Source organism: Erinaceus europaeus, chromosome 2 (genome assembly GCF_950295315.1).
Source record: "Erinaceus europaeus chromosome 2, mEriEur2.1, whole genome shotgun sequence".
Lineage (NCBI taxonomy): Eukaryota > Metazoa > Chordata > Mammalia > Eulipotyphla > Erinaceidae > Erinaceus > Erinaceus europaeus.
In genome coordinates, this window is record NC_080163.1 from 60,263,933 (window position 1) to 60,283,917 (window position 19,985).

A 19,985-nucleotide genomic window follows, 5' to 3' on the forward strand; every position below is an offset into this window, starting at 1 on the left:
CCTTTGCTCTGCATGCACCTGCTGAGGAAAGGCAACTCAGGATTTTCCAATGCTGGCAACATAGCTCACAGGGATAGTGCCCTGCTTCACCATGTGCATGACCTAGATCCCAGCAACGCACCCACTACACAGGAAGAAGCTTCTGTGCTATGTTATCTTCCCTTTCTCTGTCTCTTTTACTTTTTCTCCCTCTCCTTCTCCTTTCATATCTACATATGAATAGGGAAGTCCTACTGAACGAACACACACACACACACACACACACACACACACACACACTGCATTATGAGGTCTTCTTCTAGGACTCTGTTCATTATTCCTTCCTTCATCTTCTTTCATTCAGCAAACAATAAGCTCACAAAGATACTCCGTCTGTGAGTCACTCTACTAAGGGATCTTAAAGATATAAAGACATTTCTGCCCTTGAGATCTTATCTGTCTGCAACTGTGCATGATTTAAACAAATATATTAATGCAGTAAACATATGTACCATAAAGAAAGCACGTGCATGTGTGCACTCAACCAGGTGCGCCACCACCTGGCCCCTTTCATCGCCTCCTTCAGTGTCATCTTTGCTATTTTAATTGTTATGTGTCTTTATGTGCTTCAGTTTAGGTTTATTTTGTTTGGAACTCTTAGAACTGTCTGGATATGATCATTTTTCTTCTTCAGTCTGAGGAAATTCTTGGTTATTATTTCTTCAAATAATAATTCTGTCCTTTTATCTCTTCTTTTGGTACTCCTACAATGTAAATTTTGTCCTTCCGTATGTTGTCACATGACTCTATTATATTATCTTATTTGTTTCAGTTACTTTTCCTTTGCATTGCCCCTTTAAAAAAATATCCTAGGGGGCCAGGTGGTGGTGCACCTGGTTGAGCATACATGTTATAGTGAGCAAGGACCCAGGTTCGAGCTCCTGGCCCCCACCTGCAGGGGGAAGCTTCACAAGTGGTGAAGCAGGGCTGCAGGTGTCTTTCTGTCTCTCTACCTCTCTATCACTCCCTTCCCTCTCAATTTATGACTGTCTCTATACAACAAATAAAGCTTAAAAATATATTAAAAATATGTTATTAATTTTATTTTAATGAGAAAGAAAAAGGTACAGAGAGGTCACAGCACCACTCAGCTCCGGTGTGTGAGGGATTGAACCTGGGATTTTGGAGCCTTAGACAGGAGAGTGACTTTGCATAACCATTAGGCTGTGAGTTGACAAGGGAACACTCTTCCTGATAACTGCCCGAGGCTCTGTTGCTGTGCAGAATGGATTTTAATATGGTATCCACTAGAGCAGCTCTCAGCGGTTACAACAGCGAGTAGGAAGGTTGCTGCCATGACCCCCACCATGTTTACAGAATTTAATTTTATGTTTATTTTTTTTATAAAGTTGTAGGTATACAGCTGTAATAGAATCAGGATGCCAGGAATTCAGTGCTCTGCGCCCTGCTCCCCAGTTCTGTACCTTATAAATCTCTCTTCCTGAATTTAGCTTGCAGTTGTGCTGAAGGGTTTTTTTTTCTTTCCCTTCAGGGAAGGAGTATCTCACCATTCTGGTATCTGGATGCTGACCTTTTGCCCCCTGCTGTGGAAGTTGTTTGAGATTTGGGCCCACTGATATGTGGGTTTTCCAAGAATTGTGACTTTATTTTTATGGTAGAAGGAGGAAAACACAGTCCTCTATTGAGCTATCTTGGCACTGCCTCGAGAAATGGTTTCTGAAAGATCAGCAATTATTTCTTTAGATTTTCAGATATGTTTCAGGTTTTCTTCTATACACTGAAGATAAGATTTAATCCTTTGAGTAAACGTAGAATGCAAACATTATCTCACATTGCACCAGAGAAGAACTCTGCATGCAGACAAGGGAAAATGCCTAGAATAGCTTTCAATTAATGTCACAAGTGGTCAATTTGGAGTGGTAGGATCAGAAGTAACCTTTAAAATAACTTATCTCATACTGCGTCCATATTGTTTCTAACCATCTTATAATAACCGTGTGTCACTTTTACAAACTATGAAGTCATGTGAAATCACACAAGTCAAAGAATAAGTTCACTCAATTTTTAAGCAAGACTTGAAGCACAAGGTGACATATCAAAGTTTACAAAGCAGAGAATCCGAAGGAAATCACTCAGAGTGTCATCTGCAGGGTCAATCTTAGTTAAGGTTTCCAATCTTGGGATGGAAGAGATAAAGGTATTGTGAAATATTTACTAAATAGCTCCTTAATTTTATAGTAATATTATATGGTGGCAGTAACTGCATTAGACATTTAATTGACCAGAGTTTATTTGATAGATCAATGTGAAGTAAGAATTTAACATTTCTGCTATGTTTTGTTAGTTTTCGAAAGCCCTGCACTGACAACTTCACTCTCTGTGGCTAAATTGAAAGTTCACTTATTAATTTCTTACATCTTTGGCTACCTTCTCATACCCCATTTTTCAGATATCTCAGCACAGTTAGAAACCCTTCAACTACAGAGAAAATTCCTTATACAGCATCTGTTCAAGTATTCTCTGTCTCTTGTACCACTTCCCCAATCTCTATTTCTAAGGTTTCCAGCTCTGTCTGAATATATAGTACTCTCCATGAAGACATTCTATTTTGGGAAGGTAGTGCAGCAGGTTAAGCGCACATGGCGCAAAGCACACAGACTGGCATAAGGATCCCAGTTCAAGCTCCCGACTCCCTATCTGCAGGGGGTCGCTTCACAAGCAATGAAGCAGGTCTGCAGGTGTCTATCTTTCTCTCCTTCTCTTTCGATTTATCTCTGTACTATCTAACAACCACAGAAATAACAATAACAACAACAATAATAAACAACAAAGGCAACAAAAAGGGAAAAAAATAGCGTCCAGGAGCAGTGGATTTATAGTGCAGGCACCAAGCCCCAGTGACAACCCTGAAGACAAAAAAAATAAAATTCCTATTTTAAAATAATTATGTTTTTCATTGAAATGAATAGGACACAAAGACATTGAGAGGGAATGGGGAGATATAAAGTGAGAGAGAAAGAAAGACACCCCCCCAAGCCCTGCTTGTGAAGCTTACCCCCTATGGGTGGGGTCCAGGCCTTGAAACTGGGTCCCTGCACATGGTAACCTTTTTGTTCTATGGGATGTGCCACCACCCAACTGCCCAGCTACTAAATCTCCAACTCAACTTGTCTTCCCATCCCTACATCTGGTTGAATGTCAAGAACACACCCACGGGTTCTACAAATATTAATTCTTCCTTCCGGTCCTGTGTATGTGCAATGCCAGACATATACATGTCTCAGGTCAAGAGAAAGGACTGGTTTATGGACACGTGTGAACATATGCTCTATCTCAGGGGAGCATATCTCCATTGGTCTATATCTAGGTTTGGGGACTTATCCTACAGTTTTGTTAATGTCTCCTTTCTTAAATAATAAAAAAAAGAGAAAGGACTGCAGAACTTTTGCTTGTTTTGAAAACATTAACCAGAATGAAATTTCATTTTGGCATCTCCATTTTGAAGGTATGTAAGCTATTAAGTTTACCTTTTCTCAATATTTCCTACCTAGTTTCATTCCTAATGTTTATGACTTGCAACCTTTGTGACAGCAGCCAGTCAGCTATGACTAAAGGAACCCCATTATTTTAGCCTCAGGTCCTACATGAAGGGTTTGGCCCTCCACTGAGCTATTCCTATCCATCTAGTTATCTATATTCACTATATACTACTATGTCAACCAAGTCTAGTGTCCCTAGTAATGGTGACATGCTAAAGTGGATCTCTGGGCAAGCTCTAGGCAGCTCCCCAGCCAAAGGTGCTTGCTATAAAAAATAGTCCTAGGAATAAGCAGCTGCTGGAATTAATGACTTGGACTTAATTGCTAGTCCAAACCACACAATCTGTCATACCCAGAAAGTAATACCAAATCAGCCAGTGGCACTTTGGCATTCCAAAATGGGGTGGTGAGAGATACAGAGAGACAACACAGTAGCACCAAAGGAAGGCTGGACAAAGCCAAAGTTACATAGATACCTCAATACTACAGTCAGAGGGACCCTGTTGAAAATCAAGGAATTGTGTCTCCTCTCTGTCTTTCTCTCCCTATTTCTGTCTGTCATACTTGATAATGAATTTTTAAAAAGGGGGCAAGGGTAGATAGCATAATGGTTATGCAAAGAGACTCTCATGACTGAGGCTCCAAAGTCCTAGACTCAATCTCCTGCACCACCTTAAGCCAGAGATGGTAAGTGCTTTGGGGGGGGGGGTAGAATTAAAAAATGGCTGCTGGGAGCAGTGGAGTCATCATACAGGCACTGAATCTCAATGATAACCCTGGTGGAAGAAAAGAAGGAAAGGAAGAAAGGAGAACAAAAGGGAGGAAGAGAAGAGGAGAGGTAGGAAGGACAGAAAGAAGAAAAAGGCAGGCAAGAGTTTGTGCACAAAGATGCTGTGTCATACCAAAGTAAAGGACTCTGGGGTGGGGGGAAGGGTTCAGGTCCTGGAACATGATGGCAGAAGAGTCTCTAGGTGGAAGGGGGGTTCTGTAAACTGGAAACAGACAACACAGCACAGAATTTGGAGAAGAAAAAAACAGTTGGCATGTTGCACCAAAGTAAAAGACTCTGGAGTGGGTGGGTAGGAGAATACAGGTCCAAAAAGGATGACAGAGTACCTAGTGGGGGTTGTATTGTTATATGGAAAACTGGGAAATGTTATGCATGTACAAACTATTGGATTTACTGTCAAATGTAAAACATTAATTCCCCAATAAAGAAATAAAAAAAAGAAGAAAGAAAAAAACAAAGTGAGTTGTGAGGGGTGGGGGTAGATAGCATAATATTTATGCAAAGAGACTGTTATGCCTTAGGCTCATAGTACCAGGTTCAATCCTCCATACCACTATAAACCAGAGCTGAGCAGTGTTTTGATATATATATATATATATATATATATATATATATATATATATATATATATATATAGAGAGAGAGAGAGAGAGAGAGAGAGAAGGAGAGAGTTGTGATAGCCTCTTTCTGGGCGCATACTCTCTGGGTTGGAGAGAACTCAACCGGAGCCAGCCTGGGCTGCTACTCACTCAGCAACATAAGGGAGACTCAGGAACAGACATCTGATGGCAAGGCAATGCAATGTATTTATTGATCAGAGAGCCCAGGCTTTTTAAAAGGCAGACCCGGAAGTGGCAAGTCAGAAACGGAAATCACTAGGAAAGGGGAGGAGAAAGGCAAAAGGGGCTGGGAAGGTAGAAACTTCCTTAGCAACTGTTGCAAGGGTTTTAACTGATAGGATTAATATTACCCTGCAGGGTCTCAAGGGTAGACAGAAGATAGATCAAAGGAATGGAATGGGTGGGGATCTTTCAGGCAAAACAATGATTATGTAGATAGGCCATAGTATCAGGAATGCAGGGTGCTTTGTGAGGTAGGGACGAGGCACACCTTTGGGGTTACTCCTGTCCCTTCTTGATCAACCTCTTGGTAGAGAGAGAGACTGACAGGATAGATGCACTCCTTGGGTCAAGCCCTGCCAAGCTCAACCACATCCTCACAATTTCCCAACAATAGCCTTCACCCAATATTTGAAAGGCTATGCTGTTTGAGAAAAGGGATTTGGTAGGTCATTTCTTCAGAGGTTAGAAATAGGCCACTGAGGGAGTCGGGCTGTAGCGCAGCGGGTTAAGCGCAGGTGGTGCAAAGCACAAGGACCGGCATAAGGATCCGGGTTCGAACCCCGGCTCCCCACCTGCAGGGGAGTCGCTTCACAGGCGGTGAAGCAGGTCTGCAGGTGTCTATCTTTCTCTCCTCCTCTCTGTCTTCCCCTCCTCTTTCCATTTCTCTCTGTCCTATCCAACAACAACAACAACAATAATAACTACAACAATAAAAAAAAAACAAGGGCAACAAAAGGGAATAAATAAATAAAATAAATATATTAAAAAAAAAAGAAATAGGCCACTGAGTAGCATATCACAAGGAAGCTGACTCAGGTCTACATGACACCAGCTTTCAAATGTCAAAGAGATTGAAACAGAAGCAGCCTACTTTGTGAAGTGGGCACTCATCTAGAGTACACACATTACCTAGAGAACTATGTGTCAGGTATGCCAGCAGGGGATTTTTAACTAAGGAAGGATAGGCCAGGTGACTGGAAAGGCCTCTTCTAAAACTACTAGATTCTGACTTTATAGCTTAATTAGAGAATATGCAATGTTAAACATTTGAACAATCAATTTTTGTTTTAAATGGGAAATGTGAACTACACCTTGTACCTAGTATTACTGGCTTTGAATATTGAGAATGCAATGGTAAAGGGGCTGGGTAGTGGTGCACTTGGTTGAATGTACATGTTACAATGCACAAGGACACGGGTTTGAGTCCCTGGTCCCCACATGCAGAGGGAAAGCTTTGCAGATATATCTCGTTCTCTCCCTCTCTTTTCCCCCTTACCTCTCAATTTCTAGCTGTTTCTATCCAATAAAGATAATTTAAAAAGCTTTGCAGATATATCTCATTCTCTCCCTCTCTTTTCCCCTTTACCTCTCAATTTCTAGCTGTTTCTATCCAAATAAAGATAATAAAAAAATTTAAAAAGAGAGGATGCAATAATAAAAATCAGAAATAAATTAGACTTCCCCCTGGTATATAATTAGAGACATATATGACTTTCTATCTTTAAAAAAAGTTAGTTAAGTAAGTTATCCATTTAGCCTCAACCAATGTATGGATATCTGTCTAAAGAGCTCAAAAGATGTCAAAGGGACTGAGGAAGAAATTCAGTGGCAGAGTGCATACCTTGTATATGTGAGCACTGGTTAGATACCAGATATAAAATTCTAGTGGTATTTTGCTCAGTGCTTGCACATTCTCTCTCTCTCCCTCTCTCTCTCTCTCTCCCAGAGCATAAGTATATATTGTGTCCCTCAACAAGAAAATCAATTAAATGTGGTCATAAGATGGAATAGACACCATGAAGAGTTTAAAGACACATGGATAAAAACATGAGTGCTTCTGAAAAATCAGGCCACTTTGTCTTCTTGAGCAACAACAGGAATGAATGGAAACTTCTTGACATCTTTCGATTTAATCCCCAAGGAGACTTGGGTCAGTTTAATAAGCCAATTCTGGCTCAATCCATTACTGCTGCTGTTAGAGTAGGTCAACAGATGAAGCCAATCTGCAGCCAAGCAAGAACAGTCTCCAACAGTCTGCAGTGCAAGTCCACAGGCCCCACGGGCACTGACCTATACTTTCTTTGGAGCCTGAGAAAGAGGTCACACCACTGATGGAATAGCATTACCTCAGAGGGACAGGAGTCAGAGACTTTGGTGGCAGGTGCAGTGAGTTGTACACACACATAAACAGGGCTGACTATACCCTTGAGATCTTATAATTTTGTAGATCAATGTCATACACATTACATATAATACAAATAGATACAAAAAGTAAACAGGCCAGCCTCAACTGTTCCCCAAACTTGAGCCTCAAATCAAGTCAAAACATCAATCATCTAGACATTTTTCTTGACCCTGATTAAACCCAGTCAGTCCTAATTTTTTCACTTCTGAAGGTAAATATGCCTATCTGGCAGTTTCCTGATGGTTTTAGGGAAAGGCAAATCCAAAGCAATTCTTTTTAAATGAAGAAAACAAACTGGAACAAGAAGAGAAAGGAGCCTTTGTACTTGGCTGGGGGAGTGGGGGAGATGACGGGAAGTGATATCGGGACTGAACACATACCACAACAAGGAAGATAAACACATGTAAACAAACAAACCTGAAATTCTGCATGAACTGCCGGAACTTGTCCACTCTCTTTGCTAGCGGCACGATCACGTTGATAAGTGTATTGGCCATGTTGAGTCGTTCTTTTTTCACTTTCATGATGGGGCCAAAAGGTCGAAACAAGATAAGTCTTCTGAATTCATGCTTGTGGTCCCCTTTGAATGTGAGCTCATACAAAGTGCCTTTATCCTTTTCCGTTCGGTAGATCCCTGTTAACAGCAGCACAAGGACAGATGGTTTTAAAATTAACCTTTGACTGTCAAGGTTTGTTTCTGTTTGTACCTGAGAGCACAAAAACACCCTTTACAAAATGAAGATCAAATCTCTATATCTAACAGTTACTTGGAAATCCAAAGTGTTCTCAATTTTTAAATCCCCAGAGAAATCAATATACCATCACTTTAAAAATGAGTCCTGAAAACTTTATAAAAACGTAGGTGGTAGCTGAGGAGACAGCATAATGGTTGTGGAAACTTGTGACCTGGGGCAATGTGCTTTTATTTATTTATTTATTTATTTATTTATTTATTTTTTACTTCCTGTGATTATCCACATCTTTCTTCATGCTTCATGCAATGTAATTAAATAATTATTATAGTTAGTATATTTGTTTAATTTTAAAGCAATCAGTGAGAAATTATACCTGATTTTGTATAGGCCTAACCTACAGTCAGACTACTGCATGATCACTCCGAAGAGACCTGATAGATGCAGAGAACAGACTGGTGGGTCCCAGAGATGGCTGGCAGGTGAGTGAAATGGTTGAAAGGTAAAAGCAGTAAACTTCCAGTTTAAAAAAAAGATACAGGGATATAATGCATAACATGGTGGCTACAGTTAATACGATTTCACATGTGAAAACTGTTGAGAGATCTTGAGATTCTCACCACAGTCTCAAGTCTAACTGCAAGGAAAATAAAAATAAATCATGGGACAACATCACATTGAAAAGCTTCTTCGCAAAAAGAAAGGTCACTTGGAAGTAGTAATAGGTGCAGGTGTGATTTAGAAAGGAAGTGAAGGGGTGCGGGCGGTAGCGCAGCGGGTTAAGCGCACGTGGTACAAGGCGCAAGTACTGGCGTAAGGATCCCCCCTTACGTTTGAGCCCCCAGCTCCCCACCTGCAGGGGAGTCACTTCACAGGTGGTGAAGCAGGTCTGCAGGTGTCTATCTTTATCTCCCCCTCCCTGTCTTCCCCTCCTCTCTCAATTTCTCTCTGTCCTATCCAACAATGAACGACATCAACAACAATAATAAAAACCACAACAAGGCTACAACAAGGGCAACAAAAGGGGAAAAAATTAAAAAAACAAAAAAAGGAAGAAAGTGAAGGTAGAAACAGAGAAAAATGGGCTTAAAAGATATACAGATATATAAAGTCCAGAAAGGGAAAACACAAAGTTAATGTTGGACTGGATTTGGTTTATTACACCAAAACAAAAGACTCTGGGTCCTGATGGAACTGGAGTTCAGATCCCTCTGGTCATCTTCCTCTAACATTTCTCCCCGTCTGAGGGTATGAACCAAAATGGAAACATTGCCACCAGGGTTATCCCTGGGTCTTGGTGATAGCACTATGAATCCACTGATCCCAGTGGCCAATTTTTTCTCCTTTTTTTTTTCTATTTTATTTAATAAAATAGAGAGAAATTGAGAGGGGAATGAGAAACAATGAGTAAAAGAGAAAGATATATATACCTGCAGACCTGTTTCACTGATCATTCCCCCAGCAGGTGGGGAGTGTGAGCTTGAACCTGGATCCTCACACAAGATAATGTGTACATACACTCAAACACGTACACCACTGCCCAGCCCTGAAACATTCTCTCCATAGGTTAGCTGAGGACTACATATGTCAGTACGTGTAGTGAGGTGAGGATATATGTGACACAAAGGAAACCCTCAATAAATGTGCCGTATCATAATCATCATCATCATCATCATCCCCCACCTTCACTATCTGTCTATCTTAACAGGGCATTTTGAGAAATTCTCCAAGGAGGAAGGAAGTCTATAATGAAACCCCAAATAGTGTCCCAACTCCATGACACTGTTAACCAGAACCCCACAGCTTTACTCGTCAGATTATAAAGGGTCCCAGCCTCTCAGCTCAGTTCTCACGAAGTGCCTCCTGGGGCTTGACCTAGTTTCCCTGTTTAATAAGCAAAGGAGTCCCTGACACCCACTGCCATCTTATTATCATGGGTAGTTTTTCATTTCCCCAAAGTCATAAAAAAAAACTGTAAAATTCAATAAACCACCAGGTAAGCTGCCTTGTCCTTTATCTTTCATTTGCTGTGTTTCCTAGTCCGTGTCTTTCTCCCTATTGATTCCCATGTTTGGTGGCATGCAGCTGCCAGTCTCTGAGTCACTACAGAACTAACCGATTCTATCTGTACAAATATTTCATGGTAAGGGGGCCAGGCGGTGGTACTCCCACATACACAAGGATATGTACAAGGACCTAGGTTTAGGCCCCCTCTCTCCACCTGCAGGGGGGACACTTCACGAGTGGTGAAGCAGGTCTGCAGGTGTCTATCTTGTTCCATATCAACCCCCTCCCCTCTCAATTTCTCTCTGTCCTACCAAATGAAGAGGAGAGGAGAGAAGGGGAGAGGAGGGGAGAGAGGTGGAGAGAAGGGGAGGGAAACGGAAAGGGAAGGGGAAGGGAAGGAAAAGCAAAGGGGTGCCAGGAGTGGTGGGTCCATAGTGCTGGCACCAAGCCCCAGTGATTAAAGGCAAAATACACACACACACACACACACACACACACACACACACAATTTTTTCTTTCTTCTTCCTCATGCTCCTCCTATGTCACTGTTCTCTTCTCTATTCTGTGCCTTATAAGAGCTTTTCAGCTCACAATCCTAGTTTTTCTGCCTCACTTATCCTTCTTAATTTTCTGAATCTCCTTTGGGTACCATGGGGGTGGGGGTGGGGAGATTTTCAAGGTAGTCTCACTCCACAGAGTTGTTCTCAGGCCTGCCTAGAGATTCAAAACACTGTCCACTGGCTGCAAGGCATGGATGATTGAGGGACCTGGGCAAAGAGTTACAAGGGCCGCACTGTCTCCTGAAGCCTTCATCCATCTCTTGGGTAATGGGGCATACAGCTCAATGGGTCTCAACGTCAGAGAAGCTCAGAGGTGTTTTACTGAGCTTATATGGGGACAGAAATCAGTGTCCTGGCAGGGGCTAATAATAAAGGAAGGTCATTTCCTTAGGAAGCTCAATGGGTTTCTCTGAAAATGTTAAGAGGTCCAAGGAATCATGTTGAGTGACAGAAGTAAAAAAGAAAGAAAGAAAGAAAAGATAAATAATAGACTATCCCACTCATAAGTTGAACTAAAACAAAGACAGCAAAGGAAAACACAAAGTAAAACTTGGACTGGGATTGGGGTATTTCACCAAAACAAAGGACTCTGGGGAAGGAAAGGGGGCTGGGGCAGATCTGGGGTGCAGGTTCAGGAACACAAGGGTAGAAAAGTGCCCAGGTTGGGAAATACAGTGTCTTGCAGATACCTATCATGGGGAGATGAGAAACTGTACACGTGTATCAACAACTGTACTGTGAACCACCAGCCCCTCAAGAAAATGGTATTAAAAATAATACAAAATTAACAGCTAAATGAAAAAAAGAGGTTTCCTTCAAAGTCAGTTAATTCAGGCAATTTATCCTTGTTGAAGAAACGAGCTCTTCTCTCACCTCTAAACACTGTCAGAACAGCTGACAAACCACTGACTTCCAATGTCCAGATAAGGTTGAGCTGGGTCAGAAAGGGGTGGCCTCCCATAACACAGCCACTTGCACAACTGCCAGGCCTGTCCAGTCAATCAGCTGCTGCACCTCTTGTCAGGCTTCTGTCAGCCCAGCACTTAAGTGTGGAGAGACTGCTGACAGTTTAATGTGCAGATAAAAATGTATGTGGGTCGGGGCTTGCTTTTGTTCCTTGAGTCATTCTGTTCCTCAGCATCAGGGGAAGAATCATTAGCTTTTTAAAAATCTAAATGCACAGAACTGAACACAGAGGTAGAAATATAGTCGAAATGGCTGGCAAAATGGCTCACTTGGATAGGGCACTGCTCTGCTGTGTATGTAACCCAGATTTGGACCTGGCCTTCATTGCACTGGAAGAAGTTTAGGTGCGGTGTTCTCTCTCTCTCTCTCTCTCTCTCTCTCTCTCTCTCTCTCTCCCTCCCTCCCTCCCACCCCTTAGTCTCTATCTAAGTCAGCCTAGAGCAGTGAAGCCCCACAGATGACTGAGGGAGGGGGGTGGAAGGGAGAGAGAGGGAGAGAGAGAGAGAGAGAGAGAATAGTCGAGCCTATCTCAAGAGAGCCCAAACAGCACAGGAATGGCAGCATCTGGGTATCGTGCCTCAACAACGTGTGCCAGTGCTTCTGGACTGGCACTCCCACAGGCTGATCAACCTAGGCTGGTTCACATACCACAACTGTAGCTGCTTTTTCATTTTCTTCCACAAATGATGCTGGTGGCTAGACATCCTTATTACACCAAGATTTTTAGCATATTTCCCCACCCTCTGTCTAACTGTTTTAAATAAGCCTGATGGCGAGACTCCTTAATTCCACTTAGTTTAAATAAATGATTTCAAACCCTTTTGGCAACCTAAGTCTACCCAAACCCACACCCAGCCATCGGTCCCCACACCCACAGGCATGTACTCTGAGTCTTAATCTAATTCAAAGGACAAAGCCAGAAGGATCCCTGCGCTTTCCGGAAACCTTCAATGTGGAACCCAGAGGGCCTGAAAGGAAGGGAGCAGACGTGTTCTGAGAGGGATCCTGTGAAGTCAGTAAGCCTGCAGGTACAATAAAAGACACGAACACAAGCTCCTTCCTTGAAATATTTTTATAGGATAGCAGCATTTTTCTCTGCTATATAGTGAAAGATCAATACAGCAACTCTGAAGTTAGCTTAGATCTTGGATTAGAGGCTGACTCTTAAACATTTGCAAAAGCAATGTCCTAAGACTGTCACAAATTCCTAAATAATCCTCTGAAACATTAAGAACTCACCCATACACAACAATAAAAATACTTTGAGGCCCGTCCTCAGTTGCCAGGTTATGAAATCCGATGTGTGTGCCTTTCTTTTTCCTTATAGTGTGTCTGTTCATAGCAGCTTCCACTCAGGTCTTCACTCGTGTATCATCACCCTTCACAAAACATCTTTTTTTTTCATATGATAAGCAATGGTTGCATTGATTGATGTTCTGCTATCAAGACCTGCCTTTTCTAATTTCTACTAATTGCATCTGGTGCATACTTATGCATGTCATATTTACACATTCAAACTCAGCAGAAAGTTTATTAGTAATCAGCAGTATTTTTAAATTTTTCATACTTCATCTGATGTATTTAAGCACAGCAGACATGTAACCAATATACTCGTTAGTGCTCAGATAGTTAACATTCTTCTCCTGTCCTGTCTTTGAAATCTAAAGATATTTTATACTTACAGCCTGTGCACAACCAGCGTGAAAGCCCAAAATTAAGATGTGGTGGTCACACTGTCTCCAAAGGCTCCAGGGTAATCAGCAATAATTTTTTTAGTAAGAATTTTTTAAGAATCTCAATAATGTAGAGCTTCACATAACCACTAGTACCTGCTATTATATTCAGAGTCATTTTTATTTTTCCTGAAAAACTACAATGACCAATCAGTTCCTTGACTGACAAATTCTCTTTATGGAAACTGCAGAAACTTGACAAGAAGGGCAAAAAAGGTGGGTGAAGTTCCAGCTTCCCAGGCATTTATATTCAAAGGAGTTGGTTATTTTTAAGCTTCTTCCTCTGGCTTTTCTTTACCAGACATTATGTACTATATTAGAGACAGAAAGATGACCGTGATAATATCACTGTGCTTCCAGACCCACATTCTAGAAAAGATAGGATACATTTATCAGACCTACATTCTAGAAAAGATAGGATACATTTATCAGACCTACATTCTAGAAAAGATAGGATACATTTATCAGAACTGAAGACTGGGGCGTGTTTGCCAAGACTGGAAAGTCAAGAGGGCATTCTAAGGAAAGAGAACTCTGGGGGGGGGGCAGGAAGTGGTGTAGCTGGTCAAGTGCACATATTACAGTGCACAAGGACCCAGGTTCAAGCCCCTAGTCCCCACCTTGGGGGGGGGAGGAAGCTTCATAAGTGGTGAAGCAGGGCTGCAGGTATCTCTCTGTCTCTTTCTATCTCCCCCTCCCATCTCAATTTCTCTCCAATAATAAATAAGAAAAGGCATTAAAAAAAACAGTGCCAGAGAGCTAAGCTAGCTCACTGGGTATGGTGCCTGCATAGCAGTGTGCACTCCAGGAGGTGTCATGTCAGTGCAGGGAGCTCCAGGTTGTGGTATCTCTCTCCCTACATTTATATCTCTATCTGTATGTAGAAGTGACCCAGGAACAGTGAAATTGCACATGTCCCAGGCCCCAGTGCCACCAAAGATAAAAAAAAAAAAAAAGAAAACAACTTTTTAAATTTTTTTCAAGTTATCTTTATTTATTTATTGGATACAGACAGTCAGAAATCAAGAGGGAAGGGGGAAGAGACAGAGAGATAGAGAGACAGAGAGACACCTGCAGCCCTGCTTCACTCTTCACAAAGCTTTTCCCCTACAGGTGGGGACCAGGGGCTTGAACTCGGGTCCTTGTGCATTGTAACTTGATCAACCAAGTTTATCACAACTCAGTCCCCTAAAAAGAACTTCTTGGGGGCCAGGTGGTGGCGCAGCATTTTTAAGCACACATGGCATGAAGCACAAGGACCGGCATAAAGATCACGGTGAAGGATCACAGGTGGTGAAGCACATCTGCAGGTGGCTATCTCTCTCTCTCTCTCTCTGTCTTCCCCTCCTCTATCGATTTCTCTTTGTCCTATCCAACAACAAGGGCAACAAAAATGGGAAAAATGGTCTCCAGGAGCAGTAGATTTGTAGTGCAGGTACTGAGCCCCAGCAATAACCCTGGCAAAAAAAAAAAATCTTATGTTTGGAAAACTTGAGGCAGCTCAGCAAGATAAAAGGCAGGTGCAAGAGAGAGGTGGGTGGAAGATGAAGGGGGAAAGTCAGGCAGGGCCCGACCCCACAGATCCACTAAGTCATCCTGACAAGAGCAAAAGTATAACATGTTGTGGGGTTCTGGGGGTGGGGGTGTGCTTGGTCATCAACAGAGGAGAAACAAGTCACATTAGCGCCTTCTACTAATGGGGCATAAAGATGTGTATCAGAAAACAGTGAGGAAGGGACCACATTGTTCGCTGAGGAAGGAACAGGCCAAAACTTAGATGTGATAGAGATGATGACATATAGAAAGATCTCAAGAGGACTTGGTGAGGGGCTGGGAAGGTAACACAGCAATTGTGCAAAAGGATGTTTATGCCTCAGGCTCTGAGATCCCAGATTCAAACTCCAGCACCACCATAAGCCAGAACTCAGCAGTGCCTCAGAGAGAGAATGGGCTGGGAAGGACACACTTGGTGAGAAAGTGGAAGGGCAGGTGAGGGAGTAGGGTGATTCCAGTTACATGTCCTGAGTCGATATGCTCATTTAAGGAACTGGGTCTGTGGCATTCAGAAGCTTAACAGATAGTTTTTTCCCCTCTTATTTATTTATTTATTTATTTATTTATTTATTTATTTATTTATTTATTTTTGCCACCAGGGTTATTGCTGGGGCTTTGTGTCTAAATGACTCCATTGCCCCTGGTGCCTTTTCCTTCCTTACCCCGCCCCTCACAGAGGAAGAAAGAGAGAAGAAAGACACCACAGCACCACTCCACCACTTGTGAAGCTTTCCCCTTTGCTGTTGCTCCTGGAAGTTCAAACCTGGGTCCTTTCGCTTGGTAAAATGTGCACTCTAATGAGTGAGTCACATCCTCCTAGCCCCCATATAGGACTTTTTTAGACATTCAGATGAAGCTGACTCCAACATATAAGCTGATGTTCTAAAGATGAGTCAGGTAGATCAAGACATTGGAGAATAATAATAATAATTAATAATATCTTCTACATAAAAATAGATAAACTTGACATCTTCAGATCATTCCTGCCATTTTTGTCCCTCACATTTGCCTGGCATCCCTGTGACTTCTCTAAAACCATGACTGCTAAACTACCACCATCCAAGAGGACAGTTTTGTCCTGATGCTATACTTGATATGACAGTGGACACCGTTCAGCAGTTCCTCACACACCAGCCAGCTTCCTGCTCTCTGTACATTTCTCTTAGACCCACCTCCCTATCCCCATGGGGACTCACACACTGTACCTGTAAGATGTGCCATTCCAGACCTGCATCTTGTTTCTCACCCTCTATCTAAAAAAACCTTTTTTTTTTTATTGCCACCAGGGTTATTACTGGGGGCTCCCTGTCAGCATTCCTGGCAGCCACTTTTTTCCTCGTTTTTTTTTTTTTCCTTTCTATTTTTTATTAGATAGGATAGTGAGAAATTGAGAGGGAAGGAGGATAGGGAAGAAGAAAGATACCTGAAGACCTGCTTTATCGCTTGTGAAGTTTCACCCCTGCAGGTGGGGAGAAAGGGCTCAAACCTGGACCCTTTCACATGGTACTCTCAACATGTGCTCAACTGATGCGTTACTACCCCGACCCCTCTAATAAAAAATTTTTAAATAATCCTCCTTCTTCAGTTCAGTTACAGTATTAGCTTGTTCTGTTAGTTGGCATGGGCCCCCTGGAATATACCTAAAATAGACCTACTAGCTTTTTCCAAAACGGAGACCCTAAATCTTCATCTGCAATATTCTTGCCTTTAGGTTCATGATTAGTCAACAATTTTTTCTGCTTTATATCTTTTTTTTAATATTTATTTTATTTATTTATTCCCTTTTGTTGCCCTTGTTGTTTTATTGTTGTAGTTATTGTTGTTGTCGTTGTTGGATAGGACAGAGAGAAATGGAGAGAGGAGGGGAAGACAGAGAGGAGGAGAGAAAGATAGACACCTACAGACCTGCTTCACTGCCTGTGCTTCACCCTGCAGGTGGGGAGCCGGGGGTTTGAACCGGGATCCTTATGCCGGTCCTTGTGCTTTGTGCCACCTGCGCTTAACCCGCTGCGCTATAGCCCGACTCCCCCTGCTTTATATCTTAACTCTTTTTCAGCCACCAGGTTCCAGATGCTATCATGATGCCAACCTGACTTTCTTGGGCAGACGACCCCACCAATGTGTCCTGGAGCCCCATCTCCCCAGATCCCTGCCCCACTAGGGAAAGAAAGAAACAAAGGCTGGGAGTATGGATTGACCTGCCAATGCCCATGTTCAGCAGAGAAGCAATTACAGAAGCCTGACCTCCCACCTTCTGCACCACACAATGAACCTGGGGCCATACTCTCAGAGGGATAAAGAACAGGAAAGCTTTCAAGTGGGGTTGGTTGATATGGAGCTCTGGGGGTGGGCATTCTGTAGACATGTACCCCTCTTATCCTGTAGTCTTGTCAGTATTTCCATTTTATAAATTAAAAAATGAATTAAAAAAAAAAGAATTCTCCAGGAGCCATGAAGTCATGCAGGCACAAAGTCTCAGTGGAAACTCTAACAACTGTAAGAACAAAATAAAAGAATCAGAAATAGAGGGATAAAACTACTTCATATGCTAAGAGGAAGGAGTTAAATTAAAAACAGAGTGAGGATGAGAAGCTGAGGGTTGGTTAAGAAATTCCATCCTGGGTAAGAGTGATCTACAGTAGAGAAGAGGACCTAGTCCCCAGACAGGACAGAAGTTGTGGAGCAGAGGCATAGACTGTGCAAGGAGTTCAAGGCAAGCATAAAAAACCATCCTTGAATTACAGTGAAGCAGGAAGAAAGCAAAACGGAACAAGGGAAGATTAAGGGATAGCAAGGGATCTTGGGAGGAGGTGGAAGAGCTGGACTGGTGACAGTGGGGCATGAGAGGGAGAGCTGAGTCAGGCTACAGAGTCACGAAATCTCACAGCAGGGCCAACTGGACTGGAGATCGGATGCCTCTGGGTACATTCAGTGGCTTTCCTCTAGTAGAATGGAGAGCAAGGAAAGCAGGCAGAAAGGTGGGGCTCATTCATTCAGGGCTGGGCTAGGACAGGATGGGTATCAGGGCAAGGAAGTCAGAGTGCAGAAGGAATCTAAGCTGAACACAGGAGGAATAAAATCTAAGGAAAGAGTCAAAGGCCAAAAAAAAAAAAGAAGAAGAAGAAGAAGAAGATCAACATGAGACTAGATAATAGAGAGAGGCCAGAGGTATTAGCAGAGAAATGGTAAACATGAGTTTCCTCTTATTCTTTTCTCCTCCCCTCCCCTTTTCTTCCCTTCCCTTCCAATCCGAATCTCCTTCCTTCCCCTCTCTTCTCCTCTCCTCTCCCCCGCTCTCCTTTCCCTCCTTCTTTTTTCCCCAGATATAAAGACAGAGAGAGAGGGAGAGGGAGAGGGGGGAGTAGAAGGGAGAAAAAGGGGGGGAGGGGAGGGAGAAGTGGGAGAGAGAGGGAGAAGGGAAGGTGGAGAAGAGGGGGAGGGATAAGAAGATAAGAAGAAGAGGAGGAAGGGGAGGGGGAGGGATAAGGAAGAGAGGGGGAGGGAAAGGAGGAGGAGGGAGGAGAGGGGGAGGGAGAGGGGAGACACTGACCACAGGACCAAAGTTTCCTTCAGTGTGGTGGGAGTCAGGCTCAAACTTTGGCTGCTATTCCACCAGCCCTGTAAACATGAATTACTGAGAATGTCTAGGTTGAATGGAAAAGTATGGCTCAAAATACAAACTACAAGCCTTAGACATGGCTGTCCTGGTAGTGAAGCTTCTATCTTGTCTCTCCCTCAGTGCTGGCATATTCCCCTGACCTGACAATGTGCTATTCCAGTCCCCAAATGCAGCCTTTATTTCACCCTGAGTTGTTCCTCTTCAAGGATTATGGGTTTCTCATAAATAAATGGCAGAGGTGCCTTCTCCTAAAACTTAAATGAAGAGACCAAGGGTGAAGAATTGCACAGAACAGGCAAACATCTGTCTGAACTAACTGATACTTACGGAGCGACGCAGCACTGTTAGAGACTAAAAGTGGAGTTTCTGCAGAGCTTCCAGAACAAACATCCGAGGAAGGAAAGTCATAACAGCCATTATCACAGTCTATTTCCACACAGCTGCAGGGCTTCCTCTCAAAACAAGTGGGACAGTAGATGATGCCGGATGTTGCAGAAACACAGAGAACTTAAGACACAGGTGACAACAGTGAGCAAGAAGTAAAAGGTCAAAGGGCAAGAAAGGTGGAAGCACACAATTGTTTTTGGCTAACCTTGGAGCTTGTCTTACACAACTATATCTGCACCCTATTGTCAAAGCAGAGGACATATTGACTAACTATAATTATAATACCCCTAACTTATACTGTTTTTTCAAACCAAGTTCACAAATATCATCCTGATTCTAAAAAACAAACAAACAAACAGACAAACCTGGGAGTCAGGCAGTAGCACAGTAGGTTAAGCGCAGGCGGTGCAAAGCTCAAGGACCAGCGTAAGGATCCTGGTTTGAGCCCCCGGCTCCCTACCTGCAGGGGAGTCGCTTCATAAGCAGTGAAGCAGTTCTGCAGGTGTCTGTCTTTCTCTCCCCCTCTCTGTCTTCCCCTCCTCTCTCCATTTCTCTCTGTCCTATCCAACAACAACGTCATCAATCATAACTACAACAATAAACCAACAAGGGCAACAAAAAGGAATAAATAATAAATATTTTTTTAAAAAAACCTTCCAAAGTTGTAAGCCATTTGTCTACCCCATTTCCTTTAACAGATGAGTGAATTGAGGCCTTTATAGAAGTTAAATAATGAAATTATAGAAGTTAGACTTGTTCAAGGTTATAAAAATTCGCTCATACAGTGAACATCTATGACTGTAAATTGAAGCACATGTTATGGAAATCTCTTTAAAGATAAATTCAATGTGGTATAAAAGGGCACTTATTAAGTCAAGAAGAGAGCCCACCCTGTTAGAGTACAGAATTTGCCTGATGTCCCAGAAGTCCCAAGTTCAATTCCTGAAAGCCCACACGCCAGAGTCGTCAAGTGGTACTCTGGGTCTTGGTCCCTATCTATCCATCTATCCTAGCCTAGCCTAGCCTATCCATCTATCTATCTATCTAAAAAATAAATACATAAAAAGCCATTTATCATCCTCCTTCCTTTTTTATTCATCCTCCTCCTTTT

General features: G+C 42.5%; 1 protein-coding gene across 1 annotated transcript in view; it reads right to left on the reverse strand.

Moving 5' to 3' along the window:
• Positions 1–19,985, reverse strand: part of CSGALNACT1 (chondroitin sulfate N-acetylgalactosaminyltransferase 1) — a 108,582-nt gene that overhangs the window by 40,130 nt on the left and 48,467 nt on the right. Inside the window, exon 3 of the mRNA XM_060171495.1 lies at positions 7,774–7,990. Within this exon, the coding sequence (XP_060027478.1) occupies positions 7,774–7,990 (217 nt within the window). The remainder of the gene's footprint in view (positions 1–7,773; positions 7,991–19,985) is intronic.